General features: G+C 47.8%; 2 protein-coding genes across 3 annotated transcripts; both read left to right on the top strand.

The window, feature by feature from the left end:
• Nucleotides 1–2,036: 2,036 nt before the first annotated feature.
• tmem128 (transmembrane protein 128) lies at nucleotides 2,037–10,720 on the top strand. 2 transcript variants are annotated; one of them, XM_072693537.1, is made up of 5 exons: nucleotides 2,037–2,172; nucleotides 3,874–4,003; nucleotides 7,693–7,854; nucleotides 9,911–10,029; nucleotides 10,478–10,720. In XM_072693537.1, exons 1-4 carry the CDS (start codon nucleotides 2,070–2,072, stop codon nucleotides 10,008–10,010), a joined length of 495 nt encoding a protein of 164 aa, XP_072549638.1. In that variant the 5' UTR covers nucleotides 2,037–2,069; the 3' UTR covers nucleotides 10,011–10,029; nucleotides 10,478–10,720. The 2 variants fall into 2 exon arrangements, with proteins under 2 accessions (XP_072549638.1, XP_072549637.1); XM_072693536.1 differs by lacking the exons at nucleotides 9,911–10,029; nucleotides 10,478–10,720 and adding an exon at nucleotides 8,904–9,899.
• Nucleotides 10,721–12,754: 2,034 nt separating this feature from the next.
• Nucleotides 12,755–22,412, top strand: otop1 (otopetrin 1). The gene is made up of 6 exons (XM_072693371.1): nucleotides 12,755–14,479; nucleotides 17,138–17,274; nucleotides 17,860–17,918; nucleotides 18,336–18,466; nucleotides 19,633–20,531; nucleotides 20,997–22,412. Exons 1-6 carry the CDS (start codon nucleotides 14,083–14,085, stop codon nucleotides 21,165–21,167), a joined length of 1,794 nt encoding a protein of 597 aa, XP_072549472.1. The 5' UTR covers nucleotides 12,755–14,082; the 3' UTR covers nucleotides 21,168–22,412.
• The last annotated feature ends 88 nt before the right edge of the window (nucleotides 22,413–22,500 follow it).

The raw sequence follows: 22,500 nt of genomic DNA, 5'->3' as shown, positions 1-22,500 counted from the left end.
AGCACCACCTGTGACTAATATAGCTAACAAGTAATGGAGACTCATAGTCCACCAGTTAGCACCACCTGTGACTAATATAGCTAACAAGTAATGGAGACTCATAGTCCACCAGTTAGCACCACCTGTGACTAATATAGCTAACAAGTAATGGAGACTCATAGTCCACCAGTTAGCACCACCTGTGCCTAATATAGCTAACAAGTAATGGAGACTCATAGTCCACCAGTTAGCACCACCTGTGCCTAATATAGCTAACAAGTAATGGAGACTCATAGTCCACCAGTTAGCACCACCTGTGACTAATATAGCTAACACGTAATGGAGACTCATAGTCCACCAGTTAGCACCACCTGTGACTAATATAGCTAACACGTAATGGAGACTCATAGTCCACCAGTTAGCACCACCTGTGCCTAATATAGCTAACAAGTAATGGAGACTCATAGTCCACCAGTTAGCACCACCTGTGACTAATATAGCTAACAAGTAATGGAGACTCATAGTCCACCAGTTAGCACCACCTGTGCCTAATATAGCTAACAAGTAATGGAGACTCATAGTCCACCAGTTAGCACCACCTGTGACTAATATAGCTAACACGTAATGGAGACTCATAGTCCACCAGTTAGCACCACCTGTGACTAATATAGCTAACAAGTAATGGAGACTCATAGTCCACCAGTTAGCACCACCTGTGCCTAATATAGCTAACAAGTAATGGAGACTCATAGTCCACCAGTTAGCACCACCTGTGACTAATATAGCTAACAAGTAATGGAGACTCATAGTCCACCAGTTAGCACCACCTGTGCCTAATATAGCTAACAAGTAATGGAGACTCATAGTCCACCAGTTAGCACCACCTGTGCCTAATATAGCTAACACGTAATGGAGACTCATAGTCCACCAGTTAGCACCACCTGTGCCTAATATAGCTAACAAGTAATGGAGACTCATAGTCCACCAGTTAGCACCACCTGTGACTAATATAGCTAACAAGTAATGGAGACTCATAGTCCACCAGTTAGCACCACCTGTGCCTAATATAGCTAACAAGTAATGGAGACTCATAGTCCACCAGTTAGCACCACCTGTGACTAATATAGCTAACAAGTAATGGAGACTCATAGTCCACCAGTTAGCACCACCTGTGACTAATATAGCTAACAAGTAATGGAGACTCATAGTCCACCAGTTAGCACCACCTGTGCCTAATATAGCTAACAAGTAATGGAGACTCATAGTCCACCAGTTAGCACCACCTGTGACTAATATAGCTAACAAGTAATGGAGACTCATAGTCCACCAGTTAGCACCACCTGTGACTAATATAGCTAACAAGTAATGGAGACTCATAGTCCACCAGTTAGCACCACCTGTGACTAATATAGCTAACAAGTAATGGAGACTCATAGTCCACCAGTTAGCACCACCTGTGACTAATATAGCTAACAAGTAATGGAGACTCATAGTCCACCAGTTAGCACCACCTGTGACTAATATAGCTAACAAGTAATGGAGACTCATAGTCCACCAGTTAGCACCACCTGTGACTAATATAGCTAACAAGTAATGGAGACTCATAGTCCACCAGTTAGCACCACCTGTGACTAATATAGCTAACAAGTAATGGAGACTCATAGTCCACCAGTTAGCACCACCTGTGCCTAATATAGCTAACAAGTAATGGAGACTCATAGTCCACCAGTTAGCACCACCTGTGACTAATATAGCTAACAAGTAATGGAGACTCATAGTCCACCAGTTAGCACCACCTGTGACTAATATAGCTAACAAGTAATGGAAGCTTCTTCCCCACCGATTAGCGCTGGAGCTAATGCTCTGATCTCAGTCTGTTTTTACTGTAAATACAAAAATAAGTCACAGATTAATTATTCCGTGTGTTGCTTTTTAATCTGTGTTATTAAAATATGATACATAATATTATAAACAATATAATATAATATATATATATATTTAAGTTTATCGCTTTAAAGACGTCACCGCGTCGGCGCCTACGTCACTCCGCCTACCCGGAAGCGTGGCGCGTGTTGTTGTGTTGTGGAGAGATGGAGGCTGCGGGGCCGGACAGTGAGATCCTCACCCTGAGGAACAGGTTTAAACGAGACGCCGAGCTGCTCCTACAGGCCGTGTCGGAGGAGGACGAGAAGAGTAAGTGCTCCGGGAGCGCCCGGCGTGTTTTCCAGGCTTTAGAGGGAGACAGGGAGAGAGGAGGAGAGGAGGAGAGGAGGAGCTGGGGGTGAGCTGCAGTCAGAGAGAGGGTCAGCAGGGCAGAACAACAGGGTTTCTGAATAATCTCACTTTTAGACCAGAAGACCTGCAGAACAGACCAGAACAGACCAGAACAGACCTGAGCAGAGCAGACCTGAGCAGAACAGACCTGAGCAGAGCAGACCTGAGCAGAACAGACCTGAGCAGACCAGAGCAGACCTGAGCAGACCTGAGCAGAACAGACCTGAGCAGAACAGACCTGAGCAGACCAGAACAGACCAGAACAGACCTGAGCAGACCAGAACAGACCAGAGCAGACCTGAGCAGAGCAGACCTGAGCAGACCTGAACAGACCTGCCCGGATCTATTTATACCGGTAATCTGCCCGGCAGGGCTCCCAGTGCTGCATTACCACCTGCACTAGTCTTTAAAGCCCAGGTAGACCCAGATGAAGCTGTGTGTGTGGATGTGGGCATGCTCAGCTGTCAGCAGCAGCGGCTGTGTTGCGGTGCCATGCTGGGATAGGTACGGATGGCTGGGCTGGCCTATGGATGACTGAGGGGTCACATGGGTCACTTGTCCTGCTGGCTAGAGGCCTGATCTTCTCAGCTCCCTGTGGCTGATCTTTCCTAATGGATGCTGGCAGAGAAAAGCAGATCTGCTCCATGTGCAGCTTCTCGTTAAAGGGCCAACATCATGGAGAACTGCAGTTTGCCAGACTTTTTAAAAACAGAGCAGTGAGGCGCGTTCACTCTCTATCCTGTATCCAAATCCAAGCTGCACAAACAGCCTGCTTTCACACCATTCATTTTATGATGTCGCGTTTACTGCTTTACATATAGTATATACTCACAGATCTCAACCCCATCAGACTCACCAAAACAATTACTACCATCACATCTACAGTACACTCCTGACCGACCATCACATCTACAGTACACTCCTGACCGACCCACCATCACATCTACAGTACACTCCTGACCCACCATCACATCTACAGTACACTCCTGACCCACCATCACATCTACAGTACACTCCTGACTGACCCACCATCACATCTACAGTACACTCCTGACCCACCATCACATCTACAGTACACTCCTGACTGACCCACCATCACATCTACAGTACACTCCTGACCCACCATCACATCTACAGTACACTCCTGACCCACCATCACATCTACAGTACACTCCTGACTGACCCACCATCACATCTACAGTACACTCCTGACCCACCATCACATCTACAGTACACTCCTGACTGACCCACCATCACATCTACAGTACACTCCTGACCCACCATCACATCTACAGTACACTCCTGACCCACCATCACATCTACAGTACACTCCTGACCCACCATCACATCTACAGTACACTCCTGACCCACCATCACATCTACAGTACACTCCTGACTGACCCACCATCACATCTACAGTACACTCCTGACCCACCATCACATCTACAGTACACTCCTGACCCACCATCACATCTACAGTACACTCCTGACTGACCCACCATCACATCTACAGTACACTCCTGACCCACCATCACATTCACAGTACACTCCTGACTCTGAGGTGTCTCTGTTCTCACAGTACACTCCTGACTCTGAGGTGTCTCTGTTCTGTAATTTCAGGTAAGGAAGCAGAATCTAAGCCGCTGCCCCGCATTAACCGACACTCCATCTTCTGGATCCTGACCTCCGTGGGTTTAACGTACTACGTGGACTTCTTCACTGTCATTCTAGAAAACAGTGATATTAAAAGGTTGGTATGTTCTACTACAGGTGATTTCAGGTATTTATTACAGATCCGTTTATATGGGATGGAGCAGTACAGCCTAGTGTGTCACTGCCCACCACCTCCTCTCTTCTTCAGAGGACCAGTTCTAATACTCTCTTCATGCATTACCTCCACACTTGCTGTACGTTGTGAGGAACAGGTAGGGCAGGTTAGCGTACTCTCAGACATGTCCGTAATATAAGCTATGTCTTAATTCCGCACCCACATCACCTCAACAGCAGTTGTGTTTGTATCTCCAGTACAAACCCAGAACAACAAGCAGGTCTTGACTGATTGACTGTATTTGTAGTAAGAGGAAATTTGTGGAAATTAGATTTTAACCAAATGTTAACTATATTAATAAATAAATAAATAAATAAATACTATACTAAAACCACCAACACTAACGCTAACAACCACAATAATATAACACAGTAAATACAGTAAAGTAATCCCAAAATCACTATCAAAATCATAATAATAATAATAATAATTGTAGAGTATTTATTATAAACCTTTGACGCAGTGACAACAGTAGGCGTGCATCCTGGAGATGGTGGTGTCTTGGCTGATCTGAGGTGCAGCTGTTTTTGGTGTAGTCGGGTTAATCTGCCGGATTAGCTCGTCTGTTCCTGTACAGTGAGGACGGGGAGGGTCTGCCAGCGCTCAGAAACACTTAGCTTTAGAGGAGGAGGAGAATCTTCTGAACTTTCAGTGGAAGCCAGTGTAGAAGATTTTAGTCATGTTGGAGCGTTTCTATTGGTCCGTTCATCAGGAAATGACCATGATGATCATATTGATTGATTTAGTTCTGTGCTGTTTTGGCACTTTAAGCTCTGCAACACATTGTAACTAATAAAAACAGTTATTTTCCATTAGGCCAGAGAAGTGGCCACTAGGGGGCCTGCCAAAACAGGCTGCACAGGGTTCTTTCCTCACAGTCAGACTGAACGCTGCGTGTTAGGTCACAGGTATCTGCAGCGAGAGCCGGCTGGGTCTCGGATGATTTTACTGTGCTTTGTTCCCCTCAGCTACTCACGTTCAAGTGGAAAAATCCCAGAATTCCAGAGTTCAGTAATCACTCCATCACACGCAGCCAGTGGAGAGACACTGTAACAGACAGCTCACATCAGTGGACACATCCAGCTTATACAGTACTGTCCATCACAGCAGTGACTCTATATAACCCTGAGAACGTCTACCTGTAATTAACTCTATATAACATTAGAATAAACCCAAATATACATAAAGTCAGTGGTCAGTGAGAGTGTCTACCTGTATTTAACTCTATATAACATTAGAATAAACTAAACTAAACATAAAGACAGTGGTCAGTGAGAGTGTCTACCTGTAATTAACTCTATATAACATTAGAATAAACCCACATAAACATAGTCAGTGGTCAGTGAGAGCGTCTACCTGTAATTAACTCTATATAACATTAGAATAAACCCACATAAACATAGTCAGTGGTCAGTGAGAGTCTACCTGTAATTAACTCTATATAACATTAGAATAAACCCACATAAACATAAAGTCAGTGGTCAGTGAGAGCGTCTACCTGTAATTAACTCTATATAACATTACAATAAACCCACATAAACATAAAGTCAGTGGTCAGTGAGAGTGTCTACCTGTAATTAACTCTATATAACATTAGAATAAACCCAAATAAACATAAAGTCAGTGGTCAGTGAGAGTGTCTACCTGTAATTAACTCTATATAACATTAGAATAAACCCAAATAAACATAAAGTCAGTGGTCAGTGAGAGTGTCTACCTGTATTTAACTCTATATAACATTAGAATAAACCCACATAAACATAAAGTCAGTGGTCAGTGAGAGTGTCTACCTGTATTTAACTCTATATAACATTAGAATAAACCCTTATAAACATAAAGTCAGTGGTCAGTGAGAGCGTCTACCTGTAATTAACTCTATATAACATTAGAATAAACCCAAATAAACATAAAGTCAGTGGTCAGTGAGAGCGTCTACCTGTAATTAACTCTATATAACTTTAGAATAAGCCCACATAAACATAAAGTCAGTGGTCAGTGAGAGTGTCTACCTGTAATTAACTCTATATAACATTAGAATAAACCCAAATAAACATAAAGTCAGTGGTCAGTGAGAGCGTCTACCTGTAATTAACTCTATATAACATTACAATAAACCCAAATAAACATAAAGTCAGTGGTCAGTGAGAGCGTCTACCTGTAATTAACTCTATATAACATTAGAATAAACCCAAATAAACATAAAGTCAGTGGTCAGTGAGAGCGTCTACCTGTAATTAACTCTATATAACATTAGAATAAACCCAAATAAACATAAAGTCAGCGGTCAGTGAGAGTGTCTACCTGTAATTAACTCTATATAACATTAGAATAAACCCAAATAAACATAAAGTCAGTGGTCAGTGAGAGTGTCTACCTGTAATTAACTCTATATAACATTAGAATAAACCCACATAAACATAAAGTCAGTGGTCAGTGAAAGTGTCTACCTGTAGCCTGTACCTGTGTGTGTGTGTGTGTGTGTGTGTGTGTGTGTGTGTGTGAGTGAGTACAGGTTTAGCTGGCTCAGGTCCTGCGTGGTCTCACTCTGCTGAGCCTCGTTATTACTCTGCTGCTCTGGCTGTGATCAGTGTAGCCTCTCAGAGGGTCTCAGTGATCTGGTTTCAGGACTGTGTGCAGAGGTGTGTGTAGACTCTGCAGGCCTGGCTGGGTTTCATTTAGTAGCTCCAGGTTGGACACAGCTGGACCTCACATGTCCTGTTCTTCCTCGTTTAAAGGAGACGTAGTGGGCTTCTATAAACCTGATGGTAGCTTCAGGCGTGGTTCTTCTGTAAAGACAGAAGTAAGATATTAGAACCCTGGACCCCCCCCTCCTTACACACACAGACGCACACACACACAAATCAGAGAGACAAGTTGAACAAGGCTCATCACAGAGAGGAGTGTTCATCTCTCAGTGGAGCTAGAGAGCTGCCGGCAGCGTGTGTGCTCACTCCACAGCAGTGTTCACTGTCTCCTGGGTGCAAACTATGAGACCCAGACGCAGTGGAAAATCGTGGCCCTCTGGGGCTGGTGTTGGCAGTCTCTACATGTAGGCCAGATATTCATAAGCACAATCGTCTGAAACCCAAACCAGGTCAGAACCGAGTTCTTCACTGATCTGCATTAGTCTGGTTAGGAACTGGCTTGCTGTGTTGGGCTATCATAACGCTGGGAGGTGGCCAGTGGGAAATGACCCCAACAAGCTGCTGTTTAATTATGCCTACACAGTCAGGAGGTTCAGCCCAATGTGAAGAGTTCCCCTCTGCTTTCCCTAACCGTAACCTCCAGTGGTGAAGATGATGAGGTTAAGTGAGGTGCAGAGGAAGAGTAGTACTGATCAGGCCTTTAAAGGACAGCTGTTGTATAAACGGTCGCCCCCCCGCATCACCACAGAGGTCAAATTAGCTGCCTGTCACTTGCAGAACATCTGAGCTTGAGGTGTAGCTGCCAGTCTTTTTATTGGTATAATTTGTTTATGGTGTGTGTGTGCGTGTGTGTGCGTGTGTGTGCGTGTGTGTGCGTGTGTGTGCGTGTGTGTGCGCGCGTGTGCGTGCGTGTGTGTGTGTGTGTCTGTGTATGTGTGCGCGTGTGTGTGTGTGTTTCTTTTGCAGTTGGTGGTTTAACGTTGGTCTGGTGCTTCTGGGAGTGAGTGTGAGTCTGGCGGTTTTCTGTATCGTGTATCTGGAGTGGTTCAAAGGGATCAAACACTATGATCAGGAGTATCCTGCAGTCCCACCGATCACCACTGCAGCCTTCATCGCTGCCTCCTGCAGGTCAGTGTCTGTATTACACACCACACCACCCACACAAATGACCAGGACAAAAAGGGGGGGGCGCTCATGTGTTGTTGGTTGTTTTGTTGGTTTAAATGTTTTAAAAGTTTAGAAGTCGTGATGAAAACTGATCACAGGCTCTAAACATGAAATGGTCATTTTTATGTGACTTGTATTTGTAACAGCTGCAGCAACAGAAATATTGATCATGATTGTTGATGTTGTAATTATTATTTTGTGTAAAAGCTGTTGTCCCGTAGTAAGATTACGGTCAGTGGGCAAGATTTCTAATTAAAAAGATGTGAGATGTGTTTATATAATAGTTGTTCTATTATTTAAAAAAGATCAAAGTGAGGTATATTTGAATAAATGTGTTTATTGATGTTTATTTAATGTGTCCTTTCCTCACCCCAGCACTTCAGCAGTTTCCTGTCAGCTGTTTAAATATAACACTGTTCTGTTTCTTTTTTCTTGTCTCACACGTCTGAATGCGTCATGCAGCTCCTGGTTTATGTGGAGGGCGTTAGCCTAGCCATAGCAGGTATTCAGACCTTGGGTGTGCCAATGACAGTACAGGATCTTTTCAAGCACAAGCTCTGATGATATAATGGGCTTTATTGTGCTTTTGAATGTCTCTATTTCACATAACGTCTCTATTCTCATTTTATAATGCTTTTACATCAGAACAGAGAACCTCAGGGCTCCATTGTGGGCCCTTTATTATTCACTTATGCTTTAATGACCTTGGGTTTGCAGAGAGAGGTTATGAGTGGTTATGAGAGTGAAGGAGCTCAGAGCTGCAGTTGACCCCCCTCCCCCCTTACAGTGGCTTCCTGTTCTAGGGAGGGTATTGGAGGAGGATGTCAGCTGGTGTGAAACGTTCTGAAGGTTCTTGTATAAATACTCGACTCAGGGGAGCGGAGGTTTGTGTGCACAGTGTGTTTCTGTTTGATTTACGGTGACTGAGGGTGGAAGTTATTCACTGAGAACCTTTGTTAGATCTTAGTGAAATTACACTGCATACCTGCTGTAACTCTCTCCACCTGCAGGGTTGAGAGGGGTGGAAAAGATGGATTAATGGCGTCAGAAGAGTCCCATTATGTGCTGTTCTCTGAGAGCAGGTGCACAGTAAAGCACACATCCACAAACACTGAATCTGTGTAAATGTTCCAGTGCACTTCAGTACATCTAACAGTACGACATTCCCCGCTGGGGAACCGCACCTCCTCAATTATCCCCGCTTAGGAACCGCATCTCCACAATGTTCCCCGCTGAGAAATCGCATCTCCACAATGTTCCCCGCTGAGGAACCGCATCTCCACAATGTTCCCCGCTGAGAAATCGCATCTCCACAATGTTCCCCGCTGAGGAACTGCATCTCCACAATGTTCCCCGCTGGGGAACCGCACCTCCTCAATGTTCCCCGCTTAGGAGCCGCATCTCCACAATGTTCCCCGCTGAGAAATCGCATCTCCACAATGTTCCCCGCTGAGGAACCGCATCTCCACAATGTTCCCCGCTGAGGAACCGCATCTCCACAATGTTCCCCGCTGAGGAACTGCATCTCCACAATGTTCCCCGCTGAGAAATCGCATCTCCACAATGTTCCCCGCTGAGGAACTGCACCTCCACAATGTTCCCCGCTGAGGAACTGCATCTCCACAATGTTCCCCGCTGAGGAACTGCATCTCCACAATGTTCCCCGCTGAGGAACCGCATCTCCACAATGTTCCCCGCTGAGGAACCGCATCTCCACAATGTTCCCCGCTGAGGAACCGCATCTCCACAATGTTCCCCGCTGAGGAACCGCATCTCCACAATGTTCCCCGCTGAGGAACTGCATCTCCACAATGTTCCCGGCTGAGGAACTGCATCTCCACAATGTTCCCCGCTGAGGAACTGCATCTCCACAATGTTCCCGGCTGAGGAACTGCACCTCCACATCATGATGCTTAAATGTCTAATCTGTGTCTCAATAAGGAAAAATCTGATTTGTGCTGAAGTGTGTTACTTAACGCTTGATGTGTGTGTGTGTGTGTGTGTGTGTGTGTTGCAGTTTTAACATTGCGCTGTGGCCTGTGTGGTCCTTCCTGACTCCAGTGATACTCTTCACTCAGTTTATGGGAGTGGTGATGCTCATTTCTCTTCTGGGATGAGACTCCTGCAGTCTGCCAGGCAAGAACTCTCTCTCTCTCTCTCTCCCCCTCTCTCTCTCTTACACACACACACTTATGGTACAGAAACTGGGTGAAGTCTTCAGGGGGATCTGGAGAAATGTCAGATTAAGGGGAAATCCTGTGATTGATCACAGTTTACTGGTGAAGCGTGGCTCAGATCACCCCTCCTCAGTTCAGCTGTCCAGACCACATTGTCTAGGTGTGAAACTGCATGGAGTCTCAAAACACAGGTGCTCTCCTCAAACACACCTGAGGAGAAGGCTCAGGTGGAGAGTTGGGTCGTTGGGGGGTGTCCTGTGTGTGAACCGTGTGGGTGTGTTTTCTCCGGACGCAGACAGTGAAATGCTGACATGACTGTCATCAGGGTTTCAGGTGACAGAAGATGACCTTTCTGCAGCTCTGAATGGAAAGTCTGGTCTGAATACGCTTTTCTGTTCCTTTTCCAGAGCGTCCGTGAGGTGCCGGAGTCTGGATCGCCGTCTGGCCCGGTCCAGCCCGGTCTGTATAACTGGAATAATGCAGGATTCCCTCTTTTATATCACTGTTTTTTGTAGCAGCAGTGTTTCTACATTCCTTTAACCCAGAGTAACTTATTTTATATGTGTCTCAGCCAGTCACTAAAGAACCTGATTGAAGCCCTTTACTGCCTGTGGTCAGAGCTGTTTTAAATAAAGTCACTCCCAGTTTAAGAGTTTGTGGATTTTCTCCCTCCTTTCAGCGTCTGCTGTGTGTTCATGCTCCGAGCTCCTCCTCAGCTGCGGCTGTGAAGTTTACTGTGGCGACCAGTCCACCCAGATCAGAGAGAAGATCATCAAATTCAGTTCAGGTTCTCGGGGTGCAGGACGGTGTGGTGTTCTTACTCAGGGATGGCTCTTGCACATGAAGAGATAATGTGGTAGATTTCATGTGAACTGTAAAGCTGCTGGTAATCCTGGGTGATGTATGAGCGAGTGCGTCTGCATGATATCCAGACTGTCCTCAGAATACTGCCTTCACACAGCATGGCTGAATACACACCCTGTATCCCCAAACTCAGCCTTCCCAGAATCCCTCTCCCGAATTCCACATCTGTGTCCCCAAATCAGACAAACAGCTGCAGTAGTTTGAAAAGGCAGCTACTAAGTTCTCAGTGGAGCAGAAGAAGAGAAGACCTCCTCTCTCAAACCCTTGCACTGGTGACCAGAATGGGCTTTATGCTGCTATAACTGGTCTTAATGGTTTAGCAGGTTGTTTGGGGCTCGGCGGTTCGGGGCTCGGCGGTTCGGGGCTCGGCGGTTCAAGGCTCGGCGGTTAGGGGCTTTTCTGTAACATCGCCTGCACTTCTGTCCTGTAACAGTGACAACCTCTCCTGTCTCATCAAAGAGAACCGTATCCGTCTGTCCCGTCCCCTCCCGACCCTGGAACGCACCCTCCAGTGTACTGCTGGGGAGAGGGTGGGTCTTGGAGACTTGAGCAAGATTTGAGTGGTGTAATTTCTGCAATGCTCCAACCGCAGCAAACTGATCCTCCACAGGAAGCTCCGCCCTCTTTCACCAGCAGACCTCCAACAGGTGCGAAAACCTGCTCACACCTGTCTGTCAGGTGTTGGCCTGGTTTTGAAGTCCAGGTGAGATGGTGGGTCACTGTTCTGTGTGGGCTCCACTACATTAACACAGAATACTGTCCTGAAGCCCCACAGTGAGCCGCTGTGTGCTCAGTTGACCCTGTTAGGTCATTGTGCTTTAGAAAAAGTTGGGCCCCGGGGGTCAGCCAGTGCCAACAACCGGAACCGCACTGACTTCTCTGATCTTCTCTGATCTTATCTGATCTTCTCTGATCATCTGCTGGTGCGTTGGCTACAACAGGCTCTTCTGTGAGTCTTCCCCGTCTCTGTTCCCCTTCACTGCTCCTCGCGTCTGTGACTGAGGTGCTTGTTTAACCCTGTGAGGGTCATCATTAATGAGAGGCTTCAGCTAATGTTCTCTTCAGCTGTGGTGCTGCACTCTGTAACAGACAGGTCAGAAACGGGCTGCCTTTAAATAAGCTGAGCCCAGAACTCAAATAAGGCAACTTTAAGAACAACGAGCTGTTCTACAGTGGAGGTTCTAGATAACCTCCCTCAGTCAGAGCTGGAGTTCTACAGTGGAGGTTCTAGATAAGCTCCCCAGTCAGAGCTGTTCTACAGTGGAGGTTCTAGATACCCCCCGTCAGAGTTGTGGTTCTACAGTGGAGGTTCTAGATAACCTCCCCAGTCAGAGCTGTGGTTCTACAGTGGAGGTTCTAGATAACCTCCCCAGTCAGAGCTGTGGTTCTACAGTGGAGGTTCTAGATACCCCCAGTCAGAGCTGTGGTTCTACAGTGGAGTTTCTAGATAACCTCCCCCAGTCAGAGCTGTGGTTCTACAGTGGAGGTTCTAGATAACCTCCCCCAGTCAGAGCTGTGGTTCTACAGTGGAGGTTCTAGATAACCTCCCCAGTCAGAGCTGTGGTTCTACAGTGGAGGTTCTAGATACCCCCAGTCAGAGCTGTGGTTCTACAGTGGAGGTTCTAGATAACCACCCCCAGTCAGAGCTGTGGTTCTACAGTGGAGGTGAAGGGCAGCAGACGTCTGAAGCTCTAATAAAAGCTCCTCACAGAAAGTTCTTCACCTAATGGTGATGAAGACGCTGCCTGATGCCTGAGACACGGTTCTACCAGAGTTCTGAGAAGAGTTGGGCTCTAGAACCTGCTTTTAAAATCAGATCATTAAAATGGTGGAGGGATACATGCTGCAGGGTGTAGTGCGGCTACAGAAAGTAGTCCCTAAAGAAAACTGGATTAGTTCAGATTCTCTATTCACTATTTTACCTTCATCATCATCATCATCATCATCATTCCATATAAAACTCAGAAGACTCGTGTAGCTGCACTGGTGGGTTTGGATAGGAGATAAATTATGGGCTGTATCTGTGTTGTAGTCATGACGACCTGGCCATGGCCTGCTTCCCTTCACCTCCACTGTACAGAGATCAGAGGGGGTCAGTTTCTCTACAGTGGGGCGGAGAGTTCAGCCTCACACCAGTTTTTAACCCAAAATTTACATTTAAAGCAGCTTCTATTATATCCACCCATTCAGCCCGCAGCATCTTAGCCCCGCCCATTCACACTGACGTTATAAGTGATTGTTTCAGACAGCTACTTTTTGAATGAGCTACATAACAAGGTAGCCAATCAGAATAGAGATCGTTTGCATATCAGTCTTGTAAGGGTTAAAGAGAGGGTGGTCAATAATATGGATACGGGCTCTTTAATATTTGTGGTGACACTCTGATGGCACACCTGTCCTGTTGCCCCGCCCGTCATTACATAACCCTGACACACTGATTTTCGCGGAGCTGCTGCGTGTGGCTCAAAGGCACCTGCTATAAAGGGCCATTGTGGGTCTGGAACAGTGACCAGTGAAACCTGAGCCCGCGCTGCCCGCCTCTTTCCCATCAACCCTCCTGAAAGCCTTGCTTCATTGCCCTGGCCCCGGACGCGCGGCTCAGCCAAGCCCTTCACGTTACCGGCAGGCGTCGTGCGCCTTTACGCACTGGAGACGCGCCCGCTCCACGACTCGCTCAGGTTGGAGGATCTACATTCTCACAGTAACTCCACCCTCATGCCCCGCCTGGCGCGTCGGGGGTTGCGTCTTAAGCAGCAGGCTCAGTGCAGGTGCGCTTGAAGCGCAAACTGGGGGCCGGAATCCTTGGCACACCAGGAGCGCACAGGTGGCTCGAGTGGAAGTGCGGAGGGAAGAAACCCAATCCACGCGCGCTTAATCTGGGCCACACACTCGCGCGCACACACACATACGGGGCTATATAGTAGCTCCCTTGCCTTCCTTTCGGTCAGAAACACCTGGGACAGGCGCGCATAGCGCGGGGGCGCGCACCGAAGCTCTTTTAGCACGGGGGTGAGGCGAACTCGAGGGCGAGTGTGAGAGAGCTGTGGGTGCTGTGTCGATGCTGCAGCGTTTCTGACCGCAGTGGCTCCGTCCATCGCGCGCTTTTACGCACGGAGGTGTTCTCTGTTCTCGGAGCTCCTGGGGGACTATGGTGGAACACAGCAGCTTGGACGCGATGTTCCTCAACAAGTACTGCCCTAGCTCTGCCTCCTCATCCTCCTCCTCCTCCGCCTCGTCGTCCTCCTCGGACAGGGAGAAGAGGCTGCTGCACGCGCTCCGCGGCAGCTTGGCCAAGAAGTACCCACAGAAGAGCGGCGAGGTGCTGAGCGCGCAGTACGGCATCAACCTGCTGCTCGTGGGGGTCTCGCTCATGCTCGCGCTGGCGTACCAGGGCCCTAACGCGAGCGAGGAGACCGTGCTCGCCTTCCTCACTGCCCTCATGCTGGTCCAGCTCTTTTGGATGGTGTGCTACATGGTGCGGAGGGAACGGAGGCGCAGCGTGCCACCGGAGAGGGACGCGAACGCGGCTACCAGCTGGATACGAGGTAGAGCACCCGTCTCGCGCTTTAGCTGTTCTGTCGAAAGAGGGATGTTAATTAAACAGTTAATTAAGTGCGTGAGCGCGTGAACGCTTTGATGGAACGGAAATATTCGGTTCATTCAGTCATGATTCACCATCCAGATTCACACACCCACACATTCACACACCCACACACTCACACACACTCACACACACTCACACTCACACACACTCACACTCACACACACTCACACTCTCACACACACTCACACACACACACTCACTCACACACACACTCACACACTCACACTCACACACACTCACACACACACACACTCACTCTCACACACACTCACACACACACTCTCACACACACACACTCACACACTCTCACACTCACACACACACTCACACACACACACTCACACACACACACTCACACTCTCACACACTCACACACACTCTCACACACTCACACACACACTCACACACTCACACTCACACACACTCTCACACACTCACACACACACACTCACACACACTCACACTCACACACACTCACACTCACACACACACACACTCACACACACTCACACTCTCACACACACACTCTCACACACACACTCTCACACACACACTCTCACACACACTCACACACACACTCACACACACACTCTCACACACACTCACACACTCTCACACACACTCACTCACACACACTCACTCTCACACACACACTTACACACACACTCACACACACTCACACACTCACACTCTCACACACTCTCACACACACTCACACTCTAATAATAATAATAATAATAATAATAATAATAGTAATAAAGGCTCGAAAGACCTTCGCTTGAGGTTGGTTCTTTACCAATTTAAAGGTTCTTCCCAGGTGGTTCTATGGCATCACTAAAAGAACCTTGTGTAGCACCTGTTCTACTGTGGCTCTGAGTGAGTGCAGGAGTGAGGAATGTGGTTCTGCGGGGAGGTCAGAGGTCAGGGCAGTCTGTGTGTTTGTCAGGTGAGGATGGTTTTGTTGAGAATCTCAGTGGTTAACCTGATGTGAGAAGAGGAGGGAGGAAGAGGAGGAGGAGGATGAGAAAGCTCCGTATTCAGACCTGTTACCTGCGTAACGATAAAGTGAAGATCAGTTTACAAATCAGAACCTGCTCAGACGTGCTGAGACCCGTAACTCAGTTCTGCACAGAAGCCCCTTATGCAGCAGACGTCTCTACAGGCGCAGATCCTCTCAAGCTCTGTCAGGTTTTGAGATGAGGTTTAAGTCTGGACCGGTCCTGAAGCCAGTCCAGTGTTGTTGAGCCGTACGGTTCAGTGTCCCTCAGTCTGGCTTTGTGTTGCTCTGGAGTTTTTGAATCGAGGATGTTCCTGCATTCATGCGTCCCTCATCACCAGTCTCCCGTCCCCGCAGCTGAAGCCGGATTCCATCAACATGTTTCTCCATGTCTGTTTTTTGCCAGATGGAATGCTGTGACTAAGTGTAGCTAGATGGTAAAACGGTGGTGATCTGCATTCAGAAGCGAGTAGAGTGTGTGTGGAGGAAAGCCGTGTGAAAGCCTCCTGAGCCGCTCGGCTCTGTGCTCATTTCATCTCAGTCTGGCCTCGTATCCCGGTTCTGCTGCGCCTGGTAGGAACCCGCCTCAGCATGTCCTCCTGTTTGAAAGAGTCAACAGCTTTAACTGATGGGTTCAGAGACGAAACAGGAAGTCCACCAGCCTCGGTCAGTTAGATATTTATACCTGTATATTGAAATTATTATCATTAAAAACACTGAAGGCATTTTAATGCATGAAAAGTCTTAATGGTACAATGCTGGACTCTATGACCCCATCTACACCTGGTCTCTTCATGCGTGTTGAGGATCAGGATTATATTAAACCACAGAAACCTGCAGGTGTCTCACCCAATACTCACTTACACCAGACCCTAATCCCAGCACTCAGACCAGTTCAGCAGGAGCGCTGAGACACATCTCAGCCACGTTATAGCAGAGGGAACACCCCCACAACCCAAATCCTCCCAATACAGCTGAAACTCCTCCCAGTACAACTCTAACTCCTCCCGGTACAACAGAACCCCCTCCCTTTATGACAAAAACCCCTCCCAGTACAACTCTAACTCCTCCCAGTACAGCCCAAAACCACTCCCAATATAGCTGAAACTCCTCCCAGTACAACAAAAACCCCTCCCAGTACAACAGAACCCCCTCCCTTTATGACAAAAACCCCTCCCAGTACAACTCTAACTCCTCCCAGTACAGCCCAAAACCACTCCCAATATAGCTGAAACTCCTCCCAGTACAACAAAAACCCCTCCCAGTACAACAGAACCCCCTCCCTTCATGAAACAACAGCAGTAATAATTGCTGAATCAGCATATTTAGTCCCACCCACACATTTGACTACCCAGTGTAAACTCATGCAGCTAAAATCTGATCAGGATATAATCCAGGTACTCATCACAGGAAGTGAGCAGGTGTGAACAGGAAGTGAACAGGTGAACGGGGTCGGTGATGTTCAGAGCCCTGCTCTACAGCAAGTGTGGCTCATTCTATGACATTAAAGAGGGCAGACATTCCTCTGTGGCTCCGAGATGGGCCCTAAATTCAGCCCTGAGTACCTGTTTGAGTTGATGTTGGGGGGTATTCTGTGTGCAGGTGGTCTCACCATGCTGGCGCTGCTCTCCCTGATCATGGACGCTTTCCGCATCGGCAGCTTTGTGGGGTATCAGGCCTGTGTGTCTGCCATACTCGGGGTGTACCCGGTGGTGCACGCACTTCACACCATCTCACAGGTGAGCTCATACACCCTCCAACAACACACACGACACTGTCCAACAGTGTATCCAACGTCTTTATCATTTATCATATTTATTGATCATTTATTAGCTATAAAATCATGCAGGCTGTTTCTACACAGGTGCCTTGAATGATCTGCTGCTGCCAGTAAAGCGTTCGCAGTAGTAGCTGGATATTTAGAAATGCTGTAGCCAGTAATCCAGTCGAGTTTTTAATCTCTCCTGATGCTGCTCGAGGAGTTCGGGTGGTCTCTGAACAGGGGCTGCTCTGTTCCACACACTCCGCAGAGCGTGAACAGCTCTGCACTGTGACTGGGGTTTGCATCTCGCCTAGATCAGCTGGATCACCTGGATCACCTGGATCACCTAGATCAGCTGGATCACCTGGATCACCTAGATCAGCTGGATCACCTGGATCAGCTGGATCAGATGGATCACCTGGATCAGATGGATCACCTGGATCAGATGGATTACCTGGATCACACCAACACTGTCTTTCCAATTCGACGCTGAGCTCCGTTTTGCACATGCAGATGATGAAGATGATGATGATGAATAATCCAGATGTTTCTGTTTTCGCAGGTCCACTTCCTCTGGTTTCACATCAAAGATGTCATCAAGAGATACGAGACGTTTGAAAGGTAGCGACTCCCAATTTTCCCTCAGTTCTAGTCTTACAACACTGAAACACATCCAGTTAGAAAAGGGTTCTGTAGTAAAAGCAGTGGTTCTAAGTTAAGTACCTTAAGTGTCACAAAACTTCTACAATACAACAACCTTCTTATTGCATATCCCAGCTTAGAAAGCCAGGGTCAGAGTGCAGGCCAGCCACGCTGTCTCTGCTCCAGTGGCCACTTAGCAGACCTGGGCATTGAACCCACAACCCTGTGATCAATAGGCCAGTACTCTAATCACTGTATAGAACCATGAAAACTTCATAAACCATATTATTGAGGAGCAGAATTAACAGGCGTCCCAATACTTATAACAGATGCACAGTGTAGGCTCAGGGTGATGTATGGTGTGTTATTGATTATCTGTGTGATGGTGCTTGATAGATTTGGTGTGATCCATGCTGTGTTCACCAACCTCCTGCTCTGGAGTAATGGCGTGATGACTGAGGCAGAACACGCTCTGAACGACCACAAGAAACGGCTCGTGGCCCTCGGATATTTCAACTTCACCGTGGGTAAGCCATGCATGTGCTGTGTGACAGGGGCTGGTATTGTGTGGGCTGCCCTGCTGGATTGAAAGTAAGGAAAGTTGGACAATGGTCCTCTTGAGGCCTGCTCCACTGGTCCCTGCAGAGGGGGTGGGTACAGGTAATCCAACGTTTCTGGTCCAGGCTAGGGTTTCAGCCAGCACACACACACACACTTGCCCCTTTGCCCTTTTTCCCCCACGGACAGCCCCCCTCTGCCCCCCAGAGTCTGCCCTATCCCCCCTCCCTTTCAACACAATTTCCTGGTGGTAGTTGGCATTACAGTAACTGATACTCCGCAGACCCCTGCACTCATATCCGCCCGAACATCAGCTCGACTGTCCCGACTCTTACTCTACACCAAAGTTAGGCCTATCTACTTTCCAAACAAACAGCTAAACAAGACCATCACCTAGTCCTCCAGCAACTGAGGTTACAGAAAAACACAGAAACAAAAACATCAACAAAACCCTGCCAAAAAAAGACGAAACCCAACCCTGATAAAGGGACAACTACTGAAGCTGTGGTTTCAGAAGACATGTGAGACAACCGCAGAGCCACAGAGGAATCAGGCAGAGTAGAGGATAGAGCCCAAACGAGGAGACCATGACAGAACTCTCACCACAGAGCCAAGATCAGACGAAAGACATGAACATGGCCCATTATCAAAACGGTTCTGATTCGATCCCTGGTGATGCCACAGCCATCCGTCAGCGCCCAGGAGTCCCGGAGGGCATACATGTCCTCTCTCTCTTTGGGTGGCTAGGACAGCCCTCCCTCTCCCCCATCACTCAGCGTCATAGAATTAGCACTTAGCGTTCTCCTCCAAGTGCGTTGAGCTCCAGAGGCGTTACGACAGTAGCAGTTTGGGGAGAGTGGTGGAGCTTCTTCAGGTGTCCTGGAGGAAGACTGGGCTAGCCTTCACCCTCCCAGCACTGGTAGCATCGTGTGGGGAGTTCGGATTGGGAATTTCTCACCCTAACCTCAATAGTAACCTACTTTTCACATAGGGACGCTGACCTTTCTGTTGAGTTCGGTTATCGATTTGAAGCACTTGTGTTGATGATTTCTCAAGCAGTTCCTGTAATACTGACCTTATCGTTCCACCTCCATCACCAGTGTCCCTCTTTCTTCTCTCCTGTCCTCATTTTCAGATCCAGAGGAGCCCAGCTGTAACTGCACAACAAGCGCCTGCTCCATGTTCAGCAGCAGCCTGTACTATCTCTGCCCCTTCAACATCGAATACCACATCTTTGTCTCGGCGCTCCTCTTTGTCATGTGGAAGAACATTGGTCGCAAACTGGACCACCAGACCAACCAGAAGCGAGGGTCATCAGGCGGCTCATGCCTGCTGCTGGGACCCGTGCTGGGTCTGCTCGCCCTGGCCAGCTCGATCACTGTGCTGATCATCTACATCATCCATGTGGAGGAGTCGGCTGAGGCCCGTGAAGCGGCCGTCTCCATGTTCTACTGCTTCGGCATTGTGATCCTGGCTTCCATGAGTGCCGCTGGTGCCGTAGGGCTTCTGATCTACCGTGTGGAGGACTGGCCCATGGACACTACGCCCAACCCGGCCCGGACGCTCGATGCCAAGCTACTGCTCGGTTCTTCTGTGGGTTCCTGGCTCTTGTGCTGGTGCAGCGTGGTAGCAGTGGGCGGGGCTCAGAGTTACCCTTCCTACCGCTGGAGCAATCTGGCCTATGCGCTGCTGTTGGTCTTGGAGAAGTGCGTGCAGAACCTCTTCGTCATTGAGTCCTTGTATCGCAGGCGCCGTGAGCCTGGCGAGTGCCCCACCCACAGCGCCACCCACGGCGAGATCTTCTCTGTCACAGCATCCATGGCTCCTCCATATGACGGCATCGTCAACCATGCCTTTGAGAGTTCGGACAGACCGCGCGAGGTGCCAGAGAGCAGCAAGGCTGACAAAACCACATTCGACAAGAAGACCAAAGACGTGTCCCTTCCTGTTGGACACGGAGCTCAGGACTCGCCCAGCAGGAAGAGACAGATCCTGAAAAACATCGCCATCTTCCTGTTCATGTGCAACATTTCGGTGAGACCCATCCTCCTTGTACTGTACCTTTGTTTGTTGGGTGATTTCCTGGACAAGCATTAAACCTACTCCTGTACTACACAGCAGCTTAGTCCGTGTCCAGGAAACCAGTGTACCTCCTTAGTGTATAAACACCTGAGAACCAAATCCTCAACAAATTCAGAAAGAAATGTTAAGGGGCCGGTTTCCTGTACAGGGACTAAGCCTAATCCTGGACTGACCTTATTGTCCAGGGTGACCAGAGGTTTCAAATCCAGGTCCAAAAAGTAAAAATCCACCTCAGGATTCCAACTGTCTGGATGACACTGCTTTCTGAACCTTGATTTGCCACCTTTGGTGCGGCCCAGTTCTTTCTGGACGAGTGCGGTCCAGTCCAGCAGGACACAGTGAGGCAGGCCGTCATTGCTATGTTCCACAGTCGGACTCTGACTTTGTCTTTTTTTTTCGTTTGCTTCTGTTTTGTAGCTGTGGATCCTGCCTGCATTCGGCTGTCGGCCGCAGTTCGATAATGGCCTGGAGGAGGCGTCGTTTGGGTTCCCCATCTGGAGCACGGTGCTGAACTTTGCCCTTCCCATGAGCCTCTTTTATCGCATGCACTCCGTGGCAGCACTCTTCGAGGTTTTCCGCAAGATCTGAGCACAACCGCCGTCTACTCTGGTGGACTGGAAGGTCTCAAAGTTCTCAAACCTGGACTTTCCTTCTCCCCACTCTGATTGGACAGGAGGGAAAACTGTATGCCTTCTCTTTACTGTGATTGGACAGACTGTCTCTTACTGGGTGTTTTGTTGTGGCTCTTTAAAAGAACAGTCACACTCTTCATGAACTGATCATCTGTGCATCTTCAGCATCTCTTCAGCCCCATATGCACTCTCCCCAGGACCTCCCAGCCGCCCAGCTTGTTTTTGTTTTGTTTCTCTGGGTTCAGTGGATCTGATTCTGTTGGTGCTAATACTAACTACATACTCGAGTTATATAGTTCAGGGTGTTTCCAGAGCTGCACAACAGAGATGAAATACTGGTATTGTGATCATGGGCACTGACTTGGGTTAAAAATTGGGGGTGAAGCAAAAAGGAAAAAAAAAAATAAACAAAACAAAATGTACCTGATACAAAAAAAATGCTCCTCCACCATAATTCCAGAGAACACAGTTCCTCCACTGCTCCACAGCTCCTCAATGCTGGGGGGCTTTATACCCCTCTAGCCCACGCCTGGCATTATTAGGCAGCATGGAGCCAATAGGGTCATGATGATGATCTGCTCCAGAGAGTCCTATTCTATTGGCAGTACTTCTTCTCTACAGGGACTAGACAAGCTGTGTGTGCATTTGCACATCTGTGTCAGCAATGGCTGCAGGTTAAAGTAGCTAAATGTATTCATTTGAAGGGGCGTCCACAAACATTTGGACATATAGGGCATGTCCTAATCGAATGTGAGATGATTGATTTTGGTGAGCAGAAATTATGATGGGAATATATGATTATGATATCAATATTATAATTAATAGGTTATTTACTTGTTGGTTATTTTCATTTTGCTGCATTCATTTTTATTTTGCTGCATCATATAAGCATTCTTTAAAAGTCATGCAGTGACGGTGCCACCCCCTGAACCCTGGCAGCCCCGACCACAAGCTAAAACCGGCCCAAAATGTGTGTCCGAACATGAACACTGTGTAAAACCCATTTCATTAAAGTTCTGATGTAATCCAGCCCATTAAACAGCACATCCGGTTTGCAGAAGTATTACCACACCGCCCCCCCCAAACCCCCCAAACCCTGCCCACAGTCAGCACCTATGATTGTGAAACATTGGTTCTTCTTGTGACGTATAGAAAATGCTTCAGGTAATTCATTTTAATCTTAAACACTTATCTGGCAATGTGATTGGTCAGAATGCTCACAGTGTGCACTGTGATTGATTAGAGGGCCTATTTGCATATTGTAGCCTTCTTCAATATAAGTATTGGAA

Source organism: Salminus brasiliensis, chromosome 12 (assembly GCF_030463535.1).
Source record: "Salminus brasiliensis chromosome 12, fSalBra1.hap2, whole genome shotgun sequence".
Lineage (NCBI taxonomy): Eukaryota > Metazoa > Chordata > Actinopteri > Characiformes > Bryconidae > Salminus > Salminus brasiliensis.
Note: the sequence above shows the minus strand (reverse complement) of the source record. Positions and strands in the feature narration are given on the sequence as shown.